The following is a 27,836-nucleotide window of genomic DNA, read 5'->3' on the forward strand; positions in this document are numbered from 1 at the left end:
TGTATATCTGAGGGGAAACCATCCTGAATAATCGTGTTGATTATAGGTAAGAAGTAAAGGCATTCAAATATTTTTTAGTTACTGAAAGATTTCTAATAATATAATCTTTTTTTCTACACTAATTATATTTCTAGAAATAGATTTATTAAATGTTAATTATAACACTTAATAGCCTCTATTTCAGAATCAAGTGGCACTGAAGAAATTTGGAGATCCTCAAACAATCCATTTTGGATTTGGAAAGAGACAAGGTAATGGCAAGAAGTAACAAAGCCCCCAAATAAGTGATTTTTGTTGTAAATATTCTAGCATAACATTGGACCTGATTGATTGCTTATGTATTAGTTTTGGCTTAATTATACACTAAGTTTTGTGATGTGGAACCGGAGTATCAAACAAGGACAAATAACAAGACCCAGGACTCAAAAGACTAGTCTCTCTCTGTTACTCAAAGGACTTCTATGTAACAGCTTCAGCTGAATTTTAAATACTTTCCTTGTGAGATTTTTGTTAGTCCCTTACAGCCTCAGGTGGCTGGATACAAAAGGTACATTGACCTGACTACACATGCAGTGAGATACTTCCAAGAAAGTCCTTTTCCATGTCCAACCAGGGAAGATTTCCTGAGGCGTTCTATCCATGCACCAGCAGTCTTTCTACTACTATCAAAAGATACACTTTCAAAGAGCAGTGGGCCAGACGTGATAGGCACCTGACACCAGCAAAGACACCAAAATTTATTTTTGGGCAAGTCACTCCCAAGACAGACATCTTTGCTCACTATTTAACTGAATTTCCTTTAAATCTTTGTTGGCAGTTTAATGGGACAAAACAAGGTCAAAACGAGAAAAGGTGGCAAGGTCTAAGTGTACAATGATCCTCTGTTCCAACTCTGCAAAAGATGTAAGAACATTTATGTCTTCAGAATACAATTATATTTGAAGAGCGTGTAACAGCAAGAACATTCATCAAAATACTGTATGATTAAAACGAGCTTAGATGGATTTTAAATTGACCAGCCATTAAAAGTTAGAGACCCACCTGATCAGCCATGAATTCTGAGAGGTTAACCGTGACAGTTTGGCAGAACTTAAATATTGGGACTAAAATTAATGCACAGCTGAATATGAAGGGCAGAGTTATAAATGCCAATATAATTTGCTGATGCAACCATACATAGTGGTCCATTTCTTTAATCTTTAGACTTTATAAAGTTAGTCAAGACCTTGTCTTGCCTAGCAGAGTAGCAGATTCCATTCCACAAAGTGTAAGGGAGAGAAGCTCCTGTGGCTTGATCCATTAATCCCATTTGAAGGCCTGAGCTTCGACCTTGATCGTTTTTCTTGCTTGTTCGAATTTCTCTCAGGATGAGCAGCTTACTTTAAGATCCTTGGCCCAAGCTGGGGGGCGCAGGGAGTAGCCTGCTTTCTCTGCAGCCTGCTGTCTCCGGAAGGGATGTTGTAGAATCTGCTGTAGGAGATGAACCTGGAAGCAATTAAAATGGGTAAGTTTTTATACAAAATATTTTCCTGCAAACAAGAAAAAGTCTCTGCCACTTCATATTATGCACTGCCCTGGCTCCAGAAACTATTCCATGAGTTGCTTACTATTATTAGTACTACTATTAATACAGTCACTACTATTTATGTTATAATTAATCCTATTAATAGTTTTGCTAATATTTTTAATAGTAATTGGTATTAGATAGTACAATGTTGGTCAAAATGTAATACAGGTTCAAAGTGTAAATGCAACAACTCTTTCATTAACAATTATGCCAAATATTAATAAATATGCCAAGAAAGAAAGAAATAATTTTACCTCTGAGAAATCATTCAAATTAGCTTTTTGCACTGCTGATTCTGCCATCCAATTCCTAAGTATGTATCTAGGATTAACAGCTGAAACCAAAAGTAAATTGAGTTAAATTTAGTTAGACATATTCAACAAAAGCAAACCACAGTCATTGAAATGTGTCATTGAAATCTTCAAGAAGGTTTAATTTTCAGATCAAGAAAAAAAATGCATAAAAAGGAAAAGGAATGAATCAATCTATTTATTTTTATGAGCTGCTAAAAGGATTTTTTTAAACTTGCACGATCAGTAATGCCAAAGTGCCAAACAAAAATCAGAACAGTATAGAGCATCACATTGATACACAAAGGACTGCCTGTTAGGAACACCAGCAGACTTTTCAAATGTGATGAGTTTACCATGGCCTAGGTTCCTGCTACGTTGTTGGAAAGCGTATTTCAATGTTGTCAATACATTCCTGGAGATCATAAAAATGAATATAATATTATTTAATGTAAAAAGGAATTATTCAGATATTCATTAAAGTATATGTACTTAGATATTCCTTCTTCTATATCATATATCAAAAGTTTGGCCATAAAAGCCTTTAATGTTGGATTTCAGCTGTACTTTTTAGAAACTACTTTTTCAACTTTGTCATTCCTTTTAGTTTCCTGGAAGTGGGGTCCACAGTTTTTCCCACAACTGACTGCTGTGTCTTCTTGGAAATACCCATGACAGCTGCACTGCTTCTCTGGCATCCTCCAGGCTGATTGTGCCTGATTAGTGGCAGGGAGATTGTAAGGACATTGAAAATGCAACTGCTGAATTAGTAACCCAGGCTGTATCTTACAGGACAGCAACTACCGACTCATAAAAGGAGTTCTGTCAAACTGTATGCTGAGGACAATTCTCATAAGCACACGTGGCTTTTATTATCAATTTTTTAGCAGATAATGTCAACACAACTCTGATTTTTGCTCTGCAATTAAAGCTTAGGATTCTGCTTCAGAAAGTTTTCCCTTTAATTAGTGATCAAAACAATGTTACAGATTAATTGTAACAAAACATTTCAAGCTTGCATTGTAAGTCTTAATTTGACATTGGTCTGCATATTTTCCCAAATACAGTAGCTGACATTACCTGAAGAGATTAATCAGATACCAGAGGCACTATCACCCATGGACTTGAAACCAAAAGCCTGAGATTTATGGACATACACAAACTTCATCTGTTCCTTCCCTTTCCCTTGATGTCCCAGTAGATTTTGTATGAATGAATGTTAGATCAAACCTCATATTTTATATAATACATTTCTTTCAAAAAAATCCATGTAGCTTTATAAAATATTCTTATGAATACTCTTACAGCATATTTGAAAGAGGGTATTAGAGAAAGCAGAGTATTCATGAAAATCACCATCCCAAATTTCCCTCTACTCAATTCCTCTAATTAATTAGTTATGATATTATTTTATTTACAAATAATAAATTATATTAGGAGGGGGATGATCAGAAACAATATTTTTGGATAAAAGGATTAAACTTAATCTATTTCCATTTCCCAGTTCACTGTGTTCTTGCATCTCCTTGTACTGCTGCTTCGGCTTGCAAACATAACTTGTTTATCCTAGCTGACTACCAAGACAATTGATGTCTTTGAGAAAAGCTATGAGTGCCTCCTCCTAAGGTTCTGTGGTCAGACAATCGCAGGACTTCATTCATATTTAATAGCTCCCCATACAGAAATAGTGCCTAGTGCAGTGAACGGACTTCTCTGTAAGAAGCACTGCTTCTAAAAAGCACCATTTAACCAGCTAACAAGCTAGAATTTACCGAAGCTATGCAATCAGTGAAACAACACTTGCATGATTATTTTATGTATCAATCACAATACATGAACTGAATGATAGCCATTTTAAGCCACAAGATTTGACATACAGCAGCATTACACAAAGGGTCTTTTATGTTCTTTAGAAAAGTAAAGGACAAAAAAAGAAAAAAAAAAAACCACTCTCTGCTCTAAGCGCTGCACTCTGACCACTCATGTTCCTGCCAGAAGAGAGAAGGTGAAACCCTCTTAAGAGATCAGAACATGGGCTGAAACCAGAAGCATCTCAGGTGGCACTGCCACCCCCTCCTTTATAAAAGCTGCCCGGGTAATAGAACAACATTCCGGCACAGTGTCCGGGAGCTGACTTCCATGAGAACGAGGAGTGAGATGCAATCCACACAGATACAGACATTCTTCTTTTTCATATTACCGCTGTTCTGTATGTACTTACATATATTAAACAAAAGCCAATAAATAGGACTAGCTATTTGGAACCCTGATAACCTCTACATAGTCATAACAACACCCTCCCCTAACTGCTGAAAACTAGTGTTTTCCCACTGGGCAAAATAATTTGCCCTGGCCAAGTATTTGATTTAATCCAGTAAATAGGTTTTCAGTAGTAAAGTGTGGTAACAATATAAAAAGAATATTTAAAAGGTGGAGAAGTTAACATATGACTCATACAAAAAATTATAATTCCCATTAAAACCATGACTCATACTAGCAGGAGAATATTTGTCCCAGAAATATATTCTTAACAATTGCAAACTGACAAGTTTCACAGTGGCGTTAAAAATATCTGTAATTAACACAAGTGACAAGATAATTACGAAAGAGTAAGACAAGCCAGAGAAGAAAAGGACAAAGCAGAAGAAATTCTGTGCCCTTATGAGCATTTTATGATCTGGTCTACAGTTTTTTTTTTTACATGTTTAATTTGTAAAGAAGTACAATTATAGACTTGTATTGGGATTTGGATTGTCAAAACTTTTTGATCAACTCCTAAGGAACTAGGTTTAGGCAGTACAAGATAAAGTGCTACTAAAAACTAAAGGAAGAGAGAAAAAAAATCATTAATAAATGATCAACTTCAAATGTAATGATGTACTTTGAGAAGTGAGATATTTTACTACACTTACTAATGATGAGGGAAAGGTGATGAATAATGAGCTGTTAATGGCGATATACTCAAGGTCAGTCGATACTAAAGACAGCAATACGAAATTTAGTGGGACTCACCAACCCATATAAAAATCTAGAGGGCCACGACAGTTTTGTCTTTAACATGAAATGCTGGGTAAAAATGCACAGGTGACTGAGTTGAACCAGATTTCTGCTGCAAGTTGTACTGACAAGGGAGAGCTGTTACAAGTAAATACTTAAACAACAACAAAAAAAAATTTAAAGAGACCACAAGGGGCATCTACGAGATCTATTTAAATGTGTAGATGTAAAAGAGAGTAACAACAACAAAAAAAAACTATGTAAGAAACTTCAGTCACGCTATAATATGGAGCAGCTAGCAAAAATGTAACAAGATTTGTTGATTTTAAAAGGAAAATTAAATTTTAAATAAAACAATAACAAATTAACATCAGTAGCCTGTTAGAAACTGCAGCTCTCCTGTATGAATAGAGAGTGATGACCAATCACAGGGAAGAAAACGTAACTAACTTAACCATGAATCTTTGTGTATCAAGTTTTGGACTGCTACCAAAACTGAGACCACTAGCACAAGTGTGATCCTGGAGGCAAAACCTTTTCCTCGTTTCCTCTGTCTTCTGTATTATAAGATCCTCCAAGGTGCGTGTGGAAAAACACGATGCTGGTTTGCAGAAGATCATCCCCAAACTAGGATCTTTTCTGATTTGGAATAAAAACTCAGAATGTCATGATCTTCTCTAAAAGTGTATTCACAAAAAATAGAAAAATAAAGTGTGTTTAGACAGTTTTCAGCATTACATTTTAGCTGAGGAAACCAGGGGAGGTCGAAACCTCAAAAGAGTAGTTGAGCTAAGAGCCTCAGAGTCCCACAGTTGAAACTTCTTAACCCTACCAAAATACAAATAATAAACCAAACTTTTCTTCTTGGTAACTGTCTAAAAATTAACTTTCTAAAAATACATGTAAAATTGTAATTAGTGTTCTTAAAAATGGATACAGCCTTGGTTAGAAAATCTGGATGCAAGCTTGAAGGTCCATGGGATGATAAATTGTGCCCTATGTAGTTTTTACTGTCTATCTTACTACTGAAAGTCAGTGCTATCTCCTGCCTTTTCCTACTAAATCACTTAAAGGTTTTGAAGAAAGCAGCCGATCAATATCTAACAAAAGAGTACAGCCATTTCTGTTAGAAATGAGAATAAAACACCCTGCAAAGCAGCGTAACATTGAACCTTATAATACCTCTTGTGCAGAATTTGATCAGATCCTGCATTTCCTTCATTCTCTTTTGGCCAGAGATTTTCAGTTGCTCATTGTCTTTTATAGGCAAGTTTCACAAATTTACCACAGCTTACTGCAGATCCAAAAAAATCTCTCCCTGAATAATTCTTACAATTTCATATCCACTGTTTCTGCTGTGACAGACAGTTAAATGTAGTACCTCTACCATTTTATATTTAGAATAACCTGGAGAATTAAAGTACCTTTGACTTCCATGACTAGATAGTCCTCTCACAAGTAAGGAGTTTTTTCTCTAGGTGCAGAAAAAAAAAAGTGAGTGCCTACCAGAAACCTGAATTCTTTTTAACATATAGAAAGGATTTGGACATATTTGAACACTCAGACACATCTTAGTCCATTGAGCCAGTACAGGATGCCTACCAGCATCTTTCCTGATGTTATCAAAAAAGGTTCATCACTGGAGAAGAACAATGTTCTTCTGAGCAATGCAAACTGACACATTCACAGACTGCTAAAGGAAGAAAGTACAGATCAAGGAAAAGATGCTGCTTGCACTCAGGAAAAGCAGATACAGCAGAAGAGGAAGGGCATTTCTCACAAGGAAATCAAATCCTAGGGGCCCTTTCAGGGAGCACCCTACTTTGCAATGAAGAGTTCCAACTTGGGGAGCAGCCAGAGCACATCCACCATTTCAAGACACTAAGGTAAAGCCCCACTTGAGACATAACAAGATACAGACAACCATGTTCCCACGGGCCAATAATTCTTAAGTTCTTAAAGGGAATCAACAGGGGGAAAAAAAAAAATGAATCAAGTCCACAAGCACCAAAGCATGGAACAAGCTGGAGGCCTGGCATCTCCTGAACCCCCAAATGGAAACTGTAAAAAAGGGGCTAAAAAAAATTGAGGGAAAAAAGAAATAGAAAAAGGTAAATAAAAATAAAGAAAAATAAACAAGTAGGTAAATGAGGATTGATATGGAATAGACCATAGCTGGACAGCTGAGTTGGATTGCTTCAATGCCTATATTCACATATGGTGTGACACAGGTGAGAGCAGCCTTTGTGGATACTGACAGGAAAAGCCTTCTTCATGAGGTCTTCATCACTTGTGATTTCAGTCACCCAAAATATGAACGGACATGTGCTCTGTCATTCCAAACCAGCGGAATCTAAAGAAGAGCAACTTGGACTAGTAGTTCCGGTGCATTTCCATGATCTCACACTCTTAGGCCTCAGTCAACTGGTATCACTACGACTGTATTCACAACAGAAGGGGTTTGGGCCAGACCAATTGCTTCATAAACACAGACAATTAAATTAAGGATTCATTTTTTTTTTAAGGGAAAGGGAAGATTCCTAAGGCGGAAGCAAGCCTCATGGTAGCCAAGGAACTTCTTGATCATTAACTTATGTAAAAAGTAGATATATATTCACAGGTCTAGCCATACACACATGGCTAGATTCTAATCACAAGAGTGGGCGAAACCAGAGATAGCCACAGTGGATGTATAGTATTACAAGATTTGCAGCAGCATAATGAGAGTTTCTCCTCTTCAGAAAAACAGTATATTTTAGTTCTCCTCAAAAGGAAAAATAACTAACACTAAAGAAACCTATGTAAATAGATAGTTGCCATCTCCAAGCATATGATTCCTTTGGATTGTTTTACTCACTTGTCATTCTTGTTCTTCTCTTGGTGTCTGAATCACCCTTGTTACTAACATGAAAAACAAACCAAAAGAAGAAATAAGAAAGTGCTTTAGCTAATAAGGGTTATGCTTATTTTTTAGAAATATTGTATTTGACTTTTATTAAAATCATTGTGTTCTGCTTTTGTGTTCAGTGGAAGCAGGTGTGAATCTCTAAGAATGATTAGACTTGAAAAAAACTGCACACTTTCCTGTAGGTTTTGTATCTTGTATTGATTCTTTGAAGAATTTTATTTACTGACTAAAATTTTCAAGTACCTGATATGTACTTCTTTTCACTACTATCAGCCATGCATACCATATATGACTAAGGAAAACACGTTACATTCTTTTTTTATTTAAGACAAAAGAATTGGTAGAAGCTCTAACATGCATGTCCCTACCTAGGCAGTACCAGCGGGTGCCAAACACAGTCTGTGTATTCACAACTGTTCAACTTCCACCCCCTGTCATACTAAAGCAATATTATTACACAGTAAAAAATATATGTATTACCAGTAATGAAACACTATTCATTCCTATGTATTTGCAAAGCCTGTTTGTGATTCTTGGACTGAATCTGTAGGACCAGTATTTTAACAAAAATTATTAACCAAAAAAAATCTGATCAGTTGCTCAATGAAGGACAAAAAACACAGACCACTCCTCCCATGTCATTTTTATGTACCTGTGTGTCAAAACAGAACTACAATAGTAACTATTATGGAATCTAGCACAATCCAGAACCATAAAGACAAAAAAAGGCAAATGAAACCATGTTTGGGCCAGTTTACCAGACCTGCTAAAGGTTATGGAAAATCACTGCAGATTAAAGTTGCCTGCTTCTGGCCAATACACATCTGGTGTTATCTTTACACTTGAAACTGCATCAGACTTACCGATTTAATCTCAAGAGGTACATAGTAACCCATTCTGAAAATAACTTGTGTTTACCCAGATCCTGGAGAGCCCAGAACTCCTAAAGAGAAAGAAACAGTTAATGGTGGGTAATCAGAATTTTGTTCCTATTAAGCAAAAGCAAAGTAAGCAAATTAGTATTAAAAGTATTTAAGAGGGAAACATATGACGACCCTTCAAGGAATTTTCTGCCCCAAAATTCTACTAGTATTTTCCCTCTGTATTTAAATTATTTCTTTTTGCTAGCATGATACATCCATATTAACCCATCTCTGTTATGGCAAATTCTACCTAAACACCTCCAGCACTTCGCCCCTATTTTTCCTTGGCTTATTGTCTGACCTATTTTATTTTTTAGGCTACATAACTACAGGTTTTACTCTCTTCTGAGTTTTGTATGTGGATCAGATCTATTTGTAGAGACTTTTTTTTCCCAAAAAATTGTGGAATAAGGAAAATTTACTGATAAAGAAAGATAAGGTGTGGAGAAAAAGGGAAACTTAAGGCTACAGGGATAGGAGAAGACTGAAGAGAAGAATAGAGACAGTAGGACAGGAAGAAGGGTGAGGAGACAGAACTTGGAAAAGGCAAACAGAGAGAAACCAGAGCTTGGGGTTACTGCTTCCAGTGTTGGACAACCACCACAGACTAGGCTTCCCTGGCTGCCTACACTGAGCTAACAGCTGCTTCATATTGCTCAGTTGAGAGAAAGTAGCCAAAGCTCACAGACAAAAAATGAACTTTAGAGAAAGAACAGATTAGAAAGAAATGGACACAGATAAAAGCAGGTAAACAGCAGATATTAAAAAAAAAAAGAAGGGCAAAAGTTAGGTAAGGGAAATTAAAAACAAGAACAAAACAAAGTTTTGATCACATCTGTGGTTTTTTTAAAGGAATGGGAGTCAAGAAGTATGAAAACCACATTTGAGTATAAAAATGAGTTAAAATTACAGAAGTGTGTAAGAGCTGAGGGTCAGGCAGGTGGATAACAGGTTAGTGTGGGAGTCAAGCATTTGTTCAAAGGTGTGCAGGGTTGGGCTGCTTTAGGAGGAATTTCAGAATGTTTCCAGTTAATACTAAATGTAAGGACTCCCGCAGTGTTCCCAAAGGATTCTGGCATTTTTAGGTCAAGTTTGGTGTGCAGCTGAAAAAAATATAAGTGATCTACAAACCAATACAGGAACTTACTTTGCTGCTGGCAAAGTATTAGTGTGTGAATAAACAGCAGGTGAAATTACTCTAATATAAAAAAAAAAAAATCTTTAAAAAAAATAAAACTTTTTACCAGCATAAAATTGTACCTGCTTTACCACATCAGTTTTGGGACTCAGAACTTATGGGCTCAATCATTTAACTGTGGGGAAAAAAAGGTCAGCTGCTACCAAGTGAAGGCTGGAAATGACCCTCGGTGTAGTAGCAGGGTCACAACTACACCACGATCGTTAGTTCCTCAGCCTGCACCTTCGAAGAAGGGGAGATGGAGGTGCCATAAATGCCACTACTGCAGTAGGCTGGGAGCAGCTCCATACTGCATGAGGGTGGCTTCCGTTCTTCCTGTCACACGTAGGCCACTAAGAAATGGAAAAATCCCTTGTATTCTACAACAAAAATACCTGCTCTTACAAACACACCCATCCTCTTTTCACCCCCTCTGTACAAATGATTAAATCCAAAGCTACAGCTCTTTGTATTTTTGTTGTTTACCACAAGAAAATCTCAACTTTTTAACTATTAATGGCTTCAAGCTCATAGAAAAGGTCAGGTTAGACCTCTTACTTAACAGAAGAAAACAAGGAAAACCAGAGAATTTGGTCAAAATCACTTAATGATCTAGGACACAACTGGAAAAAGAGACATTAACTCCTCATTTTCATTCTATGCTTTACATACAGTCATTCCGCTCCCTAAAACATCCACCTGCTCTCATTTTAAATTAGATTCAAAGACAAACAGAAATAAGTCAGAAGTTAGGGAGAGGCAATGAAGTTTCCCAGGCAAAGCGAACAATATTCCTCACATGGAAAAGGCACTGTATTGAAGAAAAAAAGAAAAAAATAATTTTGGCTCTTGCAAAAAGGCTTCCTATTTTTCTTTCCAGATCAGGTACTTACAAGCTTTCTCTTCACAATTTCCCCTCTGCATTTTTATCCAATTATTACGTGCCTAGCATCTCACTCCAGTTTAAACATTTCAGCTATATTTCTACTTCTAAAGATTGCACTATATCCAGGTAAGAAGTTAATATCTCTTTTATTTTAATACTCTCATCTCTTTTATGGTTATACTTGGTCCTGAAGAATAAGTTTATGCTGAGTTAGCAGCAACACAAGATGAGATAGCAGGCTGAGCAGGATGCAATAACAAAATGTATTCTTAGGCTTTAAGCTACGTTTAGAACCAATCTTGTGCCCAAGGAAGGGCAGAGGCCACTATGGGCTGAGATTCTAGCAAGAGTTTATGACGAGATGGGATCTCACTTTCTCTCTTACCATTAGATACAGAGACAAGCTGATGGGCCCAACAGCAGAGGTTTAGGCCACCTAGTAAACCCATGTTAGGAATAGTTTGATTGACCCGAGGTTGAAATTTTCCTTATGAGCACTGTCCAACTTCACTTGTGTCTTACAAAATACTATCAGAAGGTATTCTTAAGCAAAACAAAAAAAAAAGGAGGGGGGGAGGGGGAGGAAAGTTCTTCCTAGCAGACCCATCTTAAATGTGAAGACAATCACATTCCCACCTGTGTATGAATATTTATGACTACTCATATTGGACCTGTACCAGAGGCTGAAAATCTGACTTCAGCACTCTTCATTAATGTATCTTTCATTAGCACTCTTCGTTAATGTATCCTTTGTCACCGGACACAGGCTTAACATGGGGTAGTAGCACGACATGGGTATATTAGTCTCCCTGTCCCTTAATAATGCTACAATGACACATTTCCCAGACAAATCATGGTTTGAGACATCCTCTATTATACCAGGGTTATGTCCAACTTGATTTACTTGTATTAATACCTCAGGAATATGGAGCTCCTTTAACTGGTCTTCAGTAATTTCACTGAGCTGTCGAAATGTCATTGTAAAATCAGCCTTTGTATCTTCCATAAGCTAGTGAAGTAAAGATACTTCTCTCAGTGTTTTTAAAGTATGGGGTATCAGTTCAGATGTTCGCCAACAAAATTAGCAAAGCAAACTCACTTTTAGGAGGAAAGCAATCAAATAGTTATCATCCTCATTCTCCCCAAGAAGACCCAATTTTGTTTTGAATAGTTCTGTGAAACTGAAAATAGTCACAAAGTAAGGAAAGTGTTACATAATATAATTTATAGTATTGGGACTAGAAGGTTTGACTTCTGGAACTGCATACCGGATGTAATAGCGCTCACTGTACCCCTCCAAAATCTGTGAAGCTCTGCAAAAACAAAAGAAATGTCACATTCTATGGAATTAAAATACTACTGTGGGTACAATCCTACTGTACACTAAACAATGAAAACTTCCATCTGATATCTCAGAAACATTGATATTCTGAATCAACTGGGATCTGTAGCGGGAAAAAGACTGACGGGAAACATTTTAACAGGCTTCAAATACATAAATAGCTGCTGCAAAGAAGAAAAATACAATGATGTTCTTCGTTTTCACACTGAGGAAGAAGTCATGAGTTTAAACCACAGAAAAGAAGATTCATATTAGGAATCTTTAAAACAGGATATTAAAATACTACCTCCTTACTTCAGGAGGATGTATGGTCTTCACAAGTGAGCATCTTAAGGAACAAGCTAGACAAACTTAGAATAGAAAACTACAGGCAAAGGTCCTACCTTAGTGAAAGGAGAATGGACCACACAACGTCTAGGACCTCTTTCCAGTCATATTTTGCTATTATTTATGACCAATGAAAACCTTTCTCTCCTCCCTCCAACCTTATTCTGGCAAATAATTAATTCAGAATCAATTTCCACTTAGAAAAATAGATTTTAAAGGCTAATCCCTTTCTTTCCTATGCATATGGTGAAGAGAGGGTCTCCCATCTCACTAGCTCTTTTAAACATTAAGATATTTTAAGGATTACTTACAGCTGCTTTTGCCTGGGATCCAATAAAGGTTTTAGAGCTTGTAACAGCTTGCTCAGATTAAACAGCCCAACATTTGCCTGGTTTCCTATTTTATACCTCCTTTCATCATCAGATGTGTTTGGAACAAAATCTGTTTCAAACAAAACATTACTTTTCCACAACAGAGTAATTACAATAAACAATCAATGTTAAAATATTGAAATGCATTCATTTTTATACTTACACAGCAAACTAATAAAAGCCCTAAAATTACTAAATATTTAAAATCAGATCACAAGGATACTTATTTACGGTGAATTGACTCAAGATCTATCATTTGCAAATCTAAGGAATACATCCTTCACAGACAAGTTCCCATGTGTCACAAGTGACATTTTCCTACTTGAAGATACAAAATAAATTCAGATGTTTAAACAGAAAAAGACCATTTTTACACTAAAACCAGTCTTATTCAATGTTTTTACTACATATAGTGCTGCTATTTAGCACACAGACTAAACAAACAACTGTACAACCAGATTCAGGATTTATAAATATTTCTGGAAAAGTAACATGTACAAACATGTATTTAAATAAATAGGCCACCTAAGCAAGATTTGTTTCAGTTGCACAAGCAAGCTTTATGTATTTACATAAAAATTAGGACTAATATGTTCCAGTAAGCAAATCTATTATTTGGGAGATAATAAGTATCCACTATGCAAGTTACAGGTATCCAGAAGTAAAATGTATAAATGTACGCATATCTACAGCACCAGTCTCTGAATGGCTGCAGTATGAACCCCTTGCTCAGATCAAATGCAGATAAGCTGATCAACGCACACAGCATTGCCCAAGTCCTCAGAGGACATTAATAACAAACGGAGCATTAAGGAGGAGACCTGTGACACACCTGTCAGATCTGGTGATTGGTTCAAATCTGAATTTTAACTCTAAAGCATTTCACCTGGTTCTAGCATGTACTGGCTCTGGCTGGGACGGAGTTAATTTTCTTCATAGCAGCCTGTATGGCACTGTGTTTTAGACTTGTGACTAAAACAGTGTTGATAACACACCAATGTTTTAGCTATTACTGAGCAGTGCTTGCACAGCATCAAGGCCTTCTCTGTTCTCACTCTGCAACCCCAGCGAGTTAGGCTAGGGGTGGGCAAGGGGCTGGGAGGGGACACGGTTGGGACAGCTGACCTCAACTGACCAAAGGGATAGCCCACACCATATGATGTCATGCTCAGCAGTAAAAACTGGGGGCAGTTTTTCCAAGGCAGTTGTTGCTTGGGGACTGACTGGGCATCAGCCTGGTCGTGGGAGGTGGGGAGTGATTGCCTTTGCATCACTTGTTGGTCGCCCCTTTTTTTTTCCCTTCACTTACTCAGCTGTCTTTATCTTGACCCATGAGCTTTTCCTCATCTTTGCTCTTCCAGTTCTCTCCCTGAGCCCGCAGCAGGGGAGAGTAAACGAGTGGCCGGTGGGTCCTTAATTGCTGGCTTGCGTCAACCCACCATATAGAGAAAGATCTAAAACCAGAAAAGCCCTGTTTTTTCAATACAATAGAAACAATATGACATTTATTCTCATGAGATTTCCTTAATTTGAGGCTCATGAAAACAGATAGCAAGATAACCACTGCTGTTCTGAAGCTTACTCAGATGTAACCTCTCTGACTGAGTTCATACTTTCAAAGAAAGGTTGCCGTGACAGGGTAGGTTTGATTTGGTTTCTTCCAACATGTAATTAGCTGCTGTGACTATAAAGCTAGAGCATGATGCATGCAAAGTTACTGTATACCACTTTTGCTTTTGGCTTCTTACAGCAATATGCAATTTTTAGTTTTCTAGATTTCTGTTGTAGCATCTGTTCAATTGATGAGGTTCAACTGGAAACATTCTCATGAAAATGGGTTTAATAGTAATATTTCATTAACAAGACTTTTAGCACTTGAAATGCAACCTGTATAGTATATCATAACACTGGTGTCTGATACAATTTTTTTCCTAAAACTCTTCAAACAATACACACGCTTGGGATTTTTCTGCTAATAATGTTAGGAGTTTTCATGCACACAGAAACTACATAAATTAATATAAAGAATTTATTTTAAGTAAAAAATTATATTTAAAAACAGGTGCTACACTCACTTGGGTCATAGGAGTCCATAAATCCAAATGGACCATAATCTATTGTTATGGACAGTAAACTGAAGTTATCTGTATTGCACACACCTACAATTAAGCAACAAGGAGAAACAAAAGTTAAAATTTCACCTGAACCCTGTAGTCTCTAGAAAATTTTCTGTGAAATAGACAGACTGAATCTAGAGAACTTCAGAGCAGTTACCTTTCAGAAATCAGACTCTGGAAAATAAACTTGTCTCTCTTACTCTTGACCTGGCATGCATTTTAAGTATGAAAATGAGAAACTGTTCACGACATTGTCTTGCAACTGGTTTCTATACCTAGGTGGCACTGTTTCCTTTTCCTTTCAGTGCTACACAGTATTGAAACAGCATCTTGCAAACTGGTCATTAGCTGCTTTCTTGCAAGTTGACTGGGTGCTGTATTAGCAAGACAGCGCTATTTTATTTTTCATAATATAAATCTGAAACAAAGGTGGACAGTACTGTATCCTATACACTATAAAAGGCCAGGGTTTTATGTAGATGCATCAAATTCACAGCAATTAAACTTATATATGACATCAATACATGGTCTTTGTACATCAGACTATTACAACAATTCTGAGAATTCTTGCTCCCATAATCTTGCTATTCTTACTTCTGTCACATACAGTCATGCTTTGAAAGATCAGAAAGTGTTCCTAACACTGTTACGAAAAAAATTGTATATTAATGCATAACAGATACTGCTGTAGGCAAAGACGTCAGAAGAACTGAAGAACAAAGAGAGAAAAGACAAAGAGACAAAAGCCATCTTTAAGTATAGGACTATAAAGAGTCACTCCTGTAAAGCCAATGCCACCCACTGCAGCTTACCATGTGCAAACCCCACAGACATCCACAATGCAATCAGATTTGCAGTCTCTGATACGACCGTAGAGAAAAATTCCTAAAATCAAACACATCTTTTACTTCAAGTCCTCTGAATCAAAAATATGGAATACAATAAATAACATAAACATTTGATTCACTTTAGAAATATGTCATACATTCTATTTGTAAATGTATCTCTGTCAGGACTTTTCATTCACATTCTAAATGATGTAACTGCACAATAACCTTATCCAGCAAAGACTATAGTTAAACAAGTACATACAGATGCCCTAAAAGAAATTAAAAAGTCAAAAGAAGAAACAAAGACACTATATATACTAGTGTATATACTAGTATATACTATATATACTACATTTATACTAGAAAAAGCATAATTCATCACTTCATGACCACTGCTCACTTCAAATCTGAACAGTAAGAGAACAAAAAATAACTGAAAATGGAAGCTTCCCAATAAACATTTCCATAATGAAAATGGTGAAGAATGTTAATATTTGACTTCGAGAAAAAAACTTCAAGAAGCAGGTTTTTACTGAAGAGAATTAACAAACTTGCGCTGATAAAACCTGGAAGCTTACTTCAAATTTTAAAACGTTTTAAAACTTGAAACTTTGAAAAGCTTGGTATAATTTTTGTTCACTTGTTTGTGGAAAATAAAAATGACTTTTTTAAAAAAGACTTACCAGATATCTATTTGAATCATTTATGGCTATTGATGGAAAATGTTCCTGGATGATAAAGTCTAGCAATCTTCTGTAATAGGAGAGGCAGAATTCTTTAAACAAAACTGGTACTTTAGAACTGATCATTCAAAATTCTTGTTTGCAAACAGCTAAGTGCTGATCTACAGCTTGCTGCAAACAGTTATTAGAAAACTTAATCTATTTATTCCAATGACTCTTGGATTAAGCCTTTCCAAATGCTTCGAGATAAAACCTAAGGTTCCAGTCATAAATATGGCTGGACACTGCCACGTAGAGTTAAAATTATTCCCATGTGTTAAACTTCCAGAGCACACCAGGATCTGGTTTTGCATGCAGTAATATCAATTTTTTAGGGAAAAAAAGTTTGCATATCCAAAAAAAAAGTATGCGATTACAAGGAATAATTCTACATCAGAATTCTCACGAAGAAAATTTTATGGCTGAATTCTTATGGAGAAGGGTTACTTGCCATAGTGACTGGCTATTCCCAAGACAGTGCTGCATAGTCCTACAACACAGGCTCAGGAAATTGGGATACATGCACTAAAAGTTGCAATGCCTGTCAGATGCATATCTTTCTTTACAGATGTAAAGCTTTAAAGTAGAGCAGCTGGCATTTAGAACATTTAGGAGCTCCCTGTAGGACCCTCTTGTGGTCAGAGCCAGCCAGGGCCACTGGCACGGGAAGCTGTAAGCACAACATACTGGTGGGGTAGGTGACCTGGGCGAGGGTTGGACCTGGGCGAGGGTTGGACCTGGGCGAGGGTTGTGCAGCTATGCAAACAAGTACCTAGATTTTACCTTCTAGTCAGGCTGTTGGAGCAAATCACTGAACTCTCCTCAAACTGTGATGAATTCATCACAGTACCTAGCAACCTGACCTTTAGGAGGGTGTCCAACCTATTGCCTCTGAACTTTAGCTGGTTGCTCCAGGACATCCTCTTTCAGGACTTTCTCTGAGGAGGAAGCACAGACAGTCACACTGGCCTTGGCCTGCTCTTGGCCACTCTTTCTGAGGCTCCCTCCAAAACAGGCAGGACAGTCTCATCTATTTTGTATTAGTACAAGTGATCTTTACATGCTCCTTAAATCCAATGGGTCACAAATACTTTAACCAAAAAAAATCAAAACAAAACTTAAAATCAGTTCCTTAATTCAGTATTTTTAGTTTTACAACTAAAACCTGCTGTGAGATTTTAAAAAAAGGAAAGAAAGACAGCATAGAGTGATGTGGGAAGTTAAATTGAATTATCAGTTACTACAATGTACAACTGCTGCTATGAGCTCTTCGCCATTTTTAAGCACCCCAGAACAATTTCTATTGCTCCTGGGAAGAAATTACCAACTTCTAAATATTTACAGTAGACCTAAAAATTTGTCATGCTAATTGCTTGACGCACAATATTGCTAAGAGGCTTAAAACTGCAATAATTTCTTACCTAGTATACTTCCCTGGTTCTGCATGTTTCTGGAGAGCATACTTCATGCAACATACTTATGCTAGTGATTTATTCAGTATTTCTGTTAATTTAGCTTCACAGACAACTATAAGAAATGTAGGAACTTATACTTTAAATTTACAAATCTTTCCAAAACAAACAACTCCTCCCTAGTGCTTAGTTACCAGAACTATTTCAGCTATAAAACCTTTCTCATTTTGTAAGATCCAGGCCTTCAAAAACATCTAGGGGTTTTACCCTTATGAGGTAAGATCTTTTGTATGCTTGTATAATAATAGCAGGTTATCTTTCTAAACTATACAGTCTTCCTATCCAAATAATTTATGTCTAAATTCCAACTGCATATATGCATTCTAATATATATTTGATTATTAAGAAAAATAACATTGTTACTATGAAGATTAAATTCAAACCTTTGTAAGTCCAGTTCCCCAGAATGAGCTAAGATTTCTAAGGATCCTATACGAAACCATGATTTGGCAAGACGTAGCACTATTGCACCTTAAATATAGACACATGTTTAAATGTAAACAGAGTATCAGGAAAATAAAATAGTTCCATAGTAACAGCTGTCATGTGTTGTTTCTATAGACACAGAATTTATATATGCATAGTTAAACTGGTATTTTTGTAAGCAAGCTCAACGCATAAGAGATGAATATGTATATTACTTTATTATACACACATTTTAATGATAAAGCTTAATTTGCTATACCAGCAAACACAGGCAAAATTCCAGTACTGCATTAATACTAGAATTACTCCAGAGATGCTAGGAACAAAGAAAGAACCAACATAAATAGGTTTTTCCCCATGCTGTGCCATCCCATTCTTTTTCAGAGCAGGTGTAGATGATGTAGCAATGGCACAGCCACAGTAGCGTTCCCACTGTCCTAGTATTCCTATCGGAACAATGGAAAATTTTCCTAGTTTTCAATATCATTTTTGTAATGGCAGGTGACAATAAAAATTATACCCCTACAACACATATGCCACAATCATAGCAGACCTGTTCATAAGGCTTCATTTCTTTAACTAAGATATATTTGAGACTGATTTTCTCAGGACAGGTTTTATATCTTAATAAATGAAATGAAGCCTATTTAGTACTTTTTATTACACATATGTGACATATTAAAATTCATTTTTGCAATGGATAATTAAGTTATAGTGTTGCAACATATTATTTTGAAATGTGTTCATTACCTCTTTCTTTCTTAATATTTCCATTGTAAAACTGGTCTCTCCACACATCATCATCACTTACAACTAAGCTGTAACAAACAAGAAATGAACATTAAAAAGTTATCTCAGGAAAAATAATTTACAATGAAGATCAAGTCATATTTTAAATAACGTTATTTCTTTCAAAAAAGAAAGATCTTTTTGCTGGCATAGCTTGGTATTTACAAATGACACAGGAAAACAGTAAGCTGAGTCTTACCAAGCTTCACTAGCAAGATGCATTTATTTTGTATTTCTACAATGTTGTCCAATTTCCATTACTTACACTCTTCTTGGGGAGGGGATTGCATTCAAATAAAGTACTGCACTCATTTGGAACCTCAGTGACTGATTAGTGTGATGATAACATGAAATAAGTCACAATTTCCATGAGGACAACAGCGAAATTAGAAGGACAGAGAAATTAGGAACCAAATTGTTGCATCATGGAGGTTGCCTTTTACATGAGCCAAAACTGTTGTCTCAGGAACTTCGGCGACAGATCTGGGACCCTTAGCAATCGAGAACTCTTCAAATAGTATCAACACACAAAAAAGGCATAATTTTGATTATACATTATAATTATCCCTTCTTCACTGCCAGTCGTACTTGGATTTTTAAAAACAATCTCTTCCTTTCATTTGCCTTAAAATTCTGCACATCCTATAAATTTCCATGGTTATCCAAATATTGAGATTTGTGAGTGCTTGGAACAACTTTGCTTACTCTAAAATATTTCATAACTTACATTCATTTTACAAAATAAAATAAGTGATTTCGCTGTATTTTCTGTTATATCAGGGAAAAATAAAATTGGATCAATCCTCACAAAATATGCAAAGTGTCATGAATGAGTGGTTAGGTTGCTTAAAGAATCACCTTCAAAGATATTTGCAAAACTGATTTTAATAGGAATTTATAAAAGTGTGATTTAACGAAGTTCAATGGCAAGGTTCACTCTGTTACTTATTAAATGAATGAAAGAGAGAGAGAAAGGGAAATTTGAGATAGAAGGAAATACAACGGGGGTAAAGGAGGCCCTCCTCTTGAGTCACAAGGTTCAGAATGGACCCCCTTGCTTTCTAAGCTCCTTCTCAGAGAGGAGCCTAGGTGCGGCTGGACCCAAACCTAGTTTCAGACTTGTCAACGGTTTATGTCTAAGGATTATATATGTTTGCACAATTAAGAGAGAATCACAGGAATTTAACAGTAATTAATTATTGGTTAATTTAGCATTTACAAAGTGATTAAATAGGGTTTACTACAATATTTGAATCGATTCACACACACACACAATAGGCGTAATAAAGGTACCTAGTAACTTATCGCAAATTTAGTGAAATACACACAATATGGATAAATAAAGGTACCTTATAGTGTAGGTATAGATTTTCTTATTCATATTTTCTTCTATCTCAATTTTCCCTTTCTCTCTCTCTCTCTCTCTCTCTCTCTCTCTCTTCCATTCATTTATCAAGAGAGTGAACCTTGCCATTGAACTTTGTTAAATCACACTTTTATAAATTCCTATTAAAATCACTTTTGCAAATATCTTTGACAGTGATTCCTTAAGTGACCTAAACACTCATCTGTGACACAAGGGCATCATATTCCCCTAAGGTTAACACGTAGGAAGTTTTCTCTCCAAAGCAACTGGGATTACACTGACAATCCAGCAGAAGTAATGCTTGGTGCTATCTTCTGAAAGAGGTGTTGTCCCCTCGATAGGCACAAACGACTTCTTGTTCAAGAGTCTAGCAGCAGGAAAATGTAGCTCATTTTGTACAATTCTCCTTTATCTTTGCTCGCTGATAACTGGAAAACATTCTTCTACTCAGAAGAGACATGGACCTGTTGGAGTGGATCCAGAGGAGGGCCACAAAAATGATCAGAGGGATGGAGCACCTCTGCTATGAAGAAAGGCCGAGAGAGTTGGGGTTGTTCAGCGTGGAGAAGAGAAGGCTGCAGGGAGACCTTATTGCAGCCTTCCAGTTCTTAAAGGGGGCTTATAAGAAAGATGGGGACAGACTTTTGAGCAGGGCCTGTTGCATTAGCACAAGGGGAAATGGTTTTAAACTAAAAGAGGGTAGATTCAGACTAGATATAAGGAAGAAATTTTTTACAATGAGGGTGGTGAAACACTGGAACAGGTTGCCCAGAGAGGTGGTAGATGCCCCATCCCTGGAAACATCCAAGGTCAGGCTGGACAGGACTCTGAGCAACCTGATCGAGTTGTAGATGTCCCTGCTCGTTGCGGGGTGGTTGGACTAGATGACTTTTAAAGGTCCCTTCCATCCCAAACTATTCTATGATTCTATAATTCAAAATAGTTGGGTGGCATGCTATTTGAAATTTAATGCAGTTACTTATAGCTGCTATCTATTAGGTAGTTGAAGACTGCACAGAAGACAGAACCAAACTTTCCTTGGAGGTACACAGAAAAGGACAAGAGGCAAACCTAATATTCCATTCATAAATATGACTGAAGACAGTCACAGAGTTAAAAACTCCCAAGTGTTAAATTTTGAGAGTACATTAGATTCTGGTTTTACATACTTTAGCATCAAAATCTTAGAAAAAATTTACTTGGACCAAAAATGTGGGTTATGCATATAAACATAAATATGTACAAAAAATAATGAAAAGGAATGATTTGTCTGAATTCTTACACAGTGCAGTTGCTTGCAACAGTAACTGTGGCTTTGAACCTAAATTATTATTACTATATTCAGTATTTTTGAAGGTATCTAGTAGCTATCCAAACTGAACATTCTCTATTAACTGCAAAGAACTGGCAGTGAATTGTTCCAGAAGGAGGGAAAAAGTATCTAGAAATCAATCTGCTCCTGTTACTGGAGCTGTACTGACACAAGCAACATTAGGAATTTTTTTCAAAAAAAGACTCTTTTGGAAACAATCATATATGATTGTTATGTCTGTAGGCAAAAGTACAAAAAGTGCTGACATAAATGAGATGGAAGAAGAAAATCTTAATCCTTCAAGAAGAACAAAAATTTTCAAAAACAGGGAATGAACCCCAGACACTTAATGAAATATTGTGTGCATCAGAGCACTAGGGGACAGGAGTCAGAATAATAATGCTACTAAATTTTACTGTTTTGAACAGACCTCTGCCAGAAGGGTTGTTTCTTTTTGACTATGTAACTCTTAGCAGACCCTCTGCAAAATTCCTGCAGAATACCAGCACTTCTCATTACTGACAAAAAAATCCACGGGGGCATCAACATTTGGTTAGTTACTAATACAAGTTAATGGACGTGCAACACTTAAGAGCTGGCCAGGTAGCTGAGCAGCCACATGAAGATACCTACATTCCCACTATAAAAGTAGTTTTCAAATGGTCCCTGTAGTTGGTAAGTACCATTACGTGAGAGAAGGCAGCAGGAGACCAGATGTACACACACACACACACACACACACACACACAGGAAACGGAGCACTGAAATTGCTCTTACACCAGAGAAGCTGGAACAGCACTCACAGAAGGACGGATGGATTGTATCCCTCCCTACCCCTGGCTCTAGTTTAAGGGCTGGACTTTACACTCCCAAGTGCTCTGCTTGTTGTTTTGCATGAACATCAAGCCCTATGCAAGTAAGAGCCACTCTGAAAACTATGCATATTGGCTCACTTTTTTGACCTAATGCATAACACTGCTCACTGGTAGTCCCAGTATGTGACTGAAATGGCACCATATGAAGTGTTCTTTATCTGGCAGTACAGTCAAAAGCTGTAGCACCCCATTGGGAACACAGTACTTAAAATTAATAGAGCAAACAAACCTGCTGGGTGTTCTGGGATAAGCCGTACGGTTTTTCCCCACACTTCTGCCAAGACTTGACAAGACCTCTGTAAGTGCATCCCACCAGCCTCAGTACTACAGCTCCCCATCGGGAAGAATACGGATATCAGCTGGGGTTTTTCCAAATGAAGTCTTGCAAACAGTCTGGAGAGCTTGTACAGCAGTTAAGAGAGCCAGGCATTTAACCAATTTGCCAGCAGAGAACTAAAGCACACTGTGTACTCAATAGAATTTGTGCACAGTTAAGGAGTAATTTCATATTGGTTTTGCACTGAACAATTTGTTGAGACGACAGCAAAGAAAGGCTACAACCTTGCCAGATGCTTTCTGGCTGATATTCAGACAGATTTGAAGTTTTGCATTAACAGCCAACAGCAAAGGGTCTCAAGGTGAAGTCAGTGAATAAACCATCAAAAATGTCCTTTACAAACACTGCAGTTCAACAGAGCAAATGGGTTAGAATTAATGACAGAGAGATTTGCAGACACTTTGCAAATACAGACACCTAGCCATGTGGCAGCTCGGTACAGGCCTTTTCTGCAGAACATTTACTTTCTTTAAAGCCTGAAATGCCAGAGTACAGACGTGAGGCTACTTGGAACACAAAATGAACTTGACATTTTAAACATGATCATCTGAAAAATTCAGTTTACTTAATTCTGAGAAAATCATCCAAATGAGTGAATGTATTAGTCTTCTTTGGTTCAAACAGAATTAGTTTTAAATTATTTTTTTACGAAATATCTCTCTCTGCTCATGAGTGTTTGCACAAACAAGGAACTGAGAGCGATTACCTACATTTAGCACTACCTCCAATACCCATCTGATTGAAAACTTTTCCTACCAATCTTAAAAATTGCAGCTAGGTGACTATGACAATACAGAAATAGCCACTTTCAACATTTTCCTACTTGGCCTGATTCCAGAAAAATTAATCCAAATGCTTAACTTCAGTGTAATAAAAGACTCGCTTATTAGCCACGTAAAATGTATTAATAGACTCATTGATTATCCACACACTAAAGGTATTATTATTATTATTATTTACAGGCCGGGAATCTAGTCCTGCTGTTTTTGCAAGTTTTTTGGTGAGCAACAAAGAAGAGAACAATTTTATTTTTTTTAAAGAGAAGAAACTCTTGATTGCAGTATCATAGAAGCTGGAGAGGGGAGTTAGTGTCAGATATAATCACTGAATCTAATTTCCATTTTTTACTTTCTTTACAAAATTAAGCAGATTTCAAATTAAGGTAATTCAGTTAAGACAGTCTTACAAGTGAACAACAGCTGTTCACCACAAGACACAGACAGTACACAATACCGTATTTAAACGAAGTAGTACTTTAAAGCATACCAAAGACAAAAGTGAATGGATTAATTGCTGGAGCTCACTATTACTGGAAAGTTTTATCCAAATATCTATGAAACTGGAGAGATATATTTTGTTCTGATTGCATACATATGAAAAGAAAGATCTATCCTCTTGGAAACTAACAGTCCTGCTTTACTGATGCTCAATGGAACTCAGCCATAAAATTACCCTTAAATTAGGATGCTGTGAAAAAGAAAAGAAAAATACCTAGCAGCTCTGCTTGTAGGAATTCCAAGATAGTGCATGGCCTCACTACACAAAAATTCTCGCACAGAAGAGCGAAGCACAGCTCTTCCATCACCGTTCCTATGGAGAACAGAGAAATAAGGAATAGGTCATAAAATCTAAGCAAATTTCAAAACGAAAACGTCCAGTTTTGGTGTACATAGATTAACTGCAACTTACCTGGAGTATGGGGTCTTTCCTGACCCTTTTAACTGTAGTTCCCACCTCTCACCATGCCTGCAAAAATACCATTAGCATTTCTAACAGTACACCTCGGGCTATGCATTAAACAGCTAAATAGAATACAGAGTTGAATCAGTCACTTAAAAAAATGTCACACCTGTTTGTATATACTCCGACCAAGTGGGCTCTTCCATCACCCAGCTGACCTGCCCAGCTACCAAACTGACAAAAGATGAAAATCAAGTTATTTTCTTCTATCATTTATAGCAGTTACACTTGAAAGAGTACAAATTACATGTAGGTTCTCTGTGATCTACACAACATAATGACACATTTGCTCAGGTAGTCATTAAGATATTGCTCCCTAAAGCTGTATTTACACACTCACACTAATAATGAATCAGAAAACCACAGAAAAAGAGTAATGCCAGTAATCCCCATTTTTTTTTTCTACCTTCCAGCTATGACGTACAGCTACAGCCCTGTCTCTTTTGTATAATGAGCCTTTAAACTGACACAGCTTGTAATTTTTTTTAACTGGAAATTACAAATCAAATTCTACCATTTTTTTCGATGAATAATCTTACCCATTTCAATGAAACTTAACTCTTAGTAATCACAGTACTGCAGTGAGGCTCTGTCCTTCTTCACTCCTCTGAGCTGATAATACCTATCGTGAATCAGAGCTTGTCAGGCTGCAGGGGTGCTAAGCAGACTCCGCAGCTAACGGAAGTTAAAAGGATAATTTGCTTCTGGCATAAACAGAAGCAGAGAAAATAGACATGGTACCGTGAAAAAATATTATAGTTCTCTTCCATCTGCAGTCCCTTATGAAGAAAAAAATCTACAGTCAAAATGTTCATAGGTGTTCATATACTTACAGGCATATACTTATATACTTACAGGTATTATCAAGGTATAATTCACATGAAACGACCTACATAATTCCACCTGGAAGAATGAGCGCTGTAGTTACCTGATGACCTCCATACCTATGGGCCAATGGAACAGACCCAAGTATCACTTTCCCACCACTGACGAACTGAAGAAAATCAGATGTTCCTTTGACAGATATATCAAGATCCAATATATTTTCAAGAACCTCCTGGAGAAAAAAATAATACAGATGGTACTTGAATATGATCAAATTTTCAGTGGTAATGAATATGTTTTCTCTACAGACTTTGTTATTAAAAGACATCTCACAATATGTTTTAAATGTTCTTTTTGTTTAAAGCATATATTGATAAGATGCTTTCACAATAAATAGCATATGAATATTAAAATGTATTTTAGTACATGTATTAACAATCTCCACTAATTAGAAAGGAACAAAAAAATAATAGCTAACCTTTGAAACAGCTACAAGACGAACTCTAGATTTAAAAGGTGTAGGATAGACAATTGAAAAAATGCAGTTTCTCACATTACGGACATAATTTTCCTGGATCACATCAATTGGAAACGGATCTGTAAACATGAAACAGACAAGAAATTAAAAAAAACCAATCAATCATATTATTCTTAATACCTTTCCTCTTAAATTCAATCAAAATATTTCAGAAACAATTAAAACCCGACTCTTTACCACAATGTATATTAAACCTGCATGAAAAGCAAGCCCAAATAAGTTCAGGATTTTATTCTCTTTGGGATTTTTTAAAAGGATTGAATTCTGCAGTTAAAGAAACTGCCACGGCATGCTAGTTTTGAGATCTAAAACATATTTAAGCGTAGACTCAATTAACTGTGATTAGAACAGTCTCAGGGCAGTTTTATATTGCACTCAGTGATATGCAACCCTGAAAGATATTTGCATGAGACAGAAAAGTTCAGCTGTCCCCACAGCTGAATGATGTAGTGCAACAGATTAAGTCACTGTGCACCAGTAACTGTGGCACACAGTCCGCATGGAGCGACGATCACCAAGTAACCTAAGAAACCAGCTTGAAGTCTTCTCTGAGTAATGTGAACAGCAAACGAAAGGGTCGGCAGATGCAGTTCTTGCTGTAGCAAAACATATGCACTCAAAAGATGTGCTTCATTCTTCCTTCAGACCTCCTCTGCGCTCTGAGCCGTGGTAACAGAGGACAAATATTGTTTTAAAACACTAGACTGTATGTTTTAACATCTTTATGGATTTTTGCTTGCAACAATCTCATGATTCCATGTTAATTATAAAATCCCAGTACCTCATAGTCACTGTTTTGTAAAAATTGTAAGTTAGCTAGCCTCTCTGGAGACTTGCCGTTAGCCATGTTTCTCAATACCTCTAACGACAAATCCTGCTACAGCCAGCTGCCACAAGATCTATCACTGATTATTCTTTCTTAATGCTCACAAGTAACTGTACCCCTCGAAGAAATTATTTCTGTAATGTTATCATATAAATTATCTTTATTATTACAGGCAATTCTGTATGCCCGAGAGCTATACAGCTTTGTGTACTTCAAATCAGGCGTCAGGCTATGAATTTTGCATTAATGCATAATTCGGACTTCTGAGTCTCTCCATTACGATAAATTGCCTATATATATATATATATGTATAAGCTCCTTATGGCCAATCTAGCTTTAATTTTAGAAGTAGTAAGTATTCAGCTGTGAATGCAAAGTCTTCACTTAGTTACTGCTTTAGCAGCTGCCACAACCCGCAGGCAGAGCGGCGGGCAGGGCCGGGCGCAGGGAGGCGCGGGGGGGCAGGGCGCACCTAGGAGGCTGTCGGCGGAGAGGGGCCAAGCGCAGAGGTCCGCCGCCCCCCGCCGCCGCTGGCAGCGAGCCGGCTCGGGCTGCGAGGCGTTGGGGCCGAGCGGGGCCGGGCAGAGCCCGCGGGCGGCGCAGAGCGGGGCCGGCCGCCCGGCCCCGGCCCCGCAGGCCCACGCCAGCCAGGCGGCCACCCAGGGCGGCCACCACATGTCCCCCACACCGCCTAAGAAACGGGCTTGAAGCCTCCCTCCCCTCAGAAAAAGCCCTCCTCTCCTGTCTCTTCACAGAGGTTGCAGGGGAGAGCTGGTGCCTCCTCCGAGCGGGACGGGCAGAGCGGCTGCCGCTGAAGCCGCTCTCCCCGCACTGACGGGGCCGGGGGGGCCACCCCCACACGGCCGGCAGGCG

General features: G+C 37.4%; 1 protein-coding gene across 1 annotated transcript; it reads right to left on the bottom strand.

Moving 5' to 3' along the window:
* Nucleotides 1-861: 861 nt before the first annotated feature.
* On the bottom strand, nucleotides 862-27,640 carry LOC309586726 (protein adenylyltransferase SelO-like; the record flags this gene model as incomplete). Its single annotated transcript, XM_082304086.1, has 19 exons — nucleotides 862-1,485; nucleotides 1,822-1,901; nucleotides 7,712-7,755; nucleotides 8,626-8,705; nucleotides 11,665-11,757; nucleotides 11,848-11,929; nucleotides 12,017-12,061; nucleotides 12,729-12,858; nucleotides 14,864-14,947; nucleotides 15,718-15,790; nucleotides 16,419-16,488; nucleotides 18,313-18,400; nucleotides 19,106-19,173; nucleotides 24,526-24,624; nucleotides 24,724-24,780; nucleotides 24,884-24,948; nucleotides 25,703-25,831; nucleotides 26,078-26,196; nucleotides 27,436-27,640. The coding sequence occupies 19 exons, from the start codon at nucleotides 27,638-27,640 to the stop codon at nucleotides 1,363-1,365; spliced, it is 1,734 nt and encodes a 577-aa protein (XP_082160212.1). The 3' UTR covers nucleotides 862-1,362.
* Nucleotides 27,641-27,836: the final 196 nt, after the last annotated feature.

The sequence above is a fragment of the Platalea leucorodia genome (assembly GCF_965183815.1).
Source record: "Platalea leucorodia genome assembly, chromosome: 1".
Classification (NCBI taxonomy): Eukaryota; Metazoa; Chordata; class Aves; order Pelecaniformes; family Threskiornithidae; genus Platalea; species Platalea leucorodia.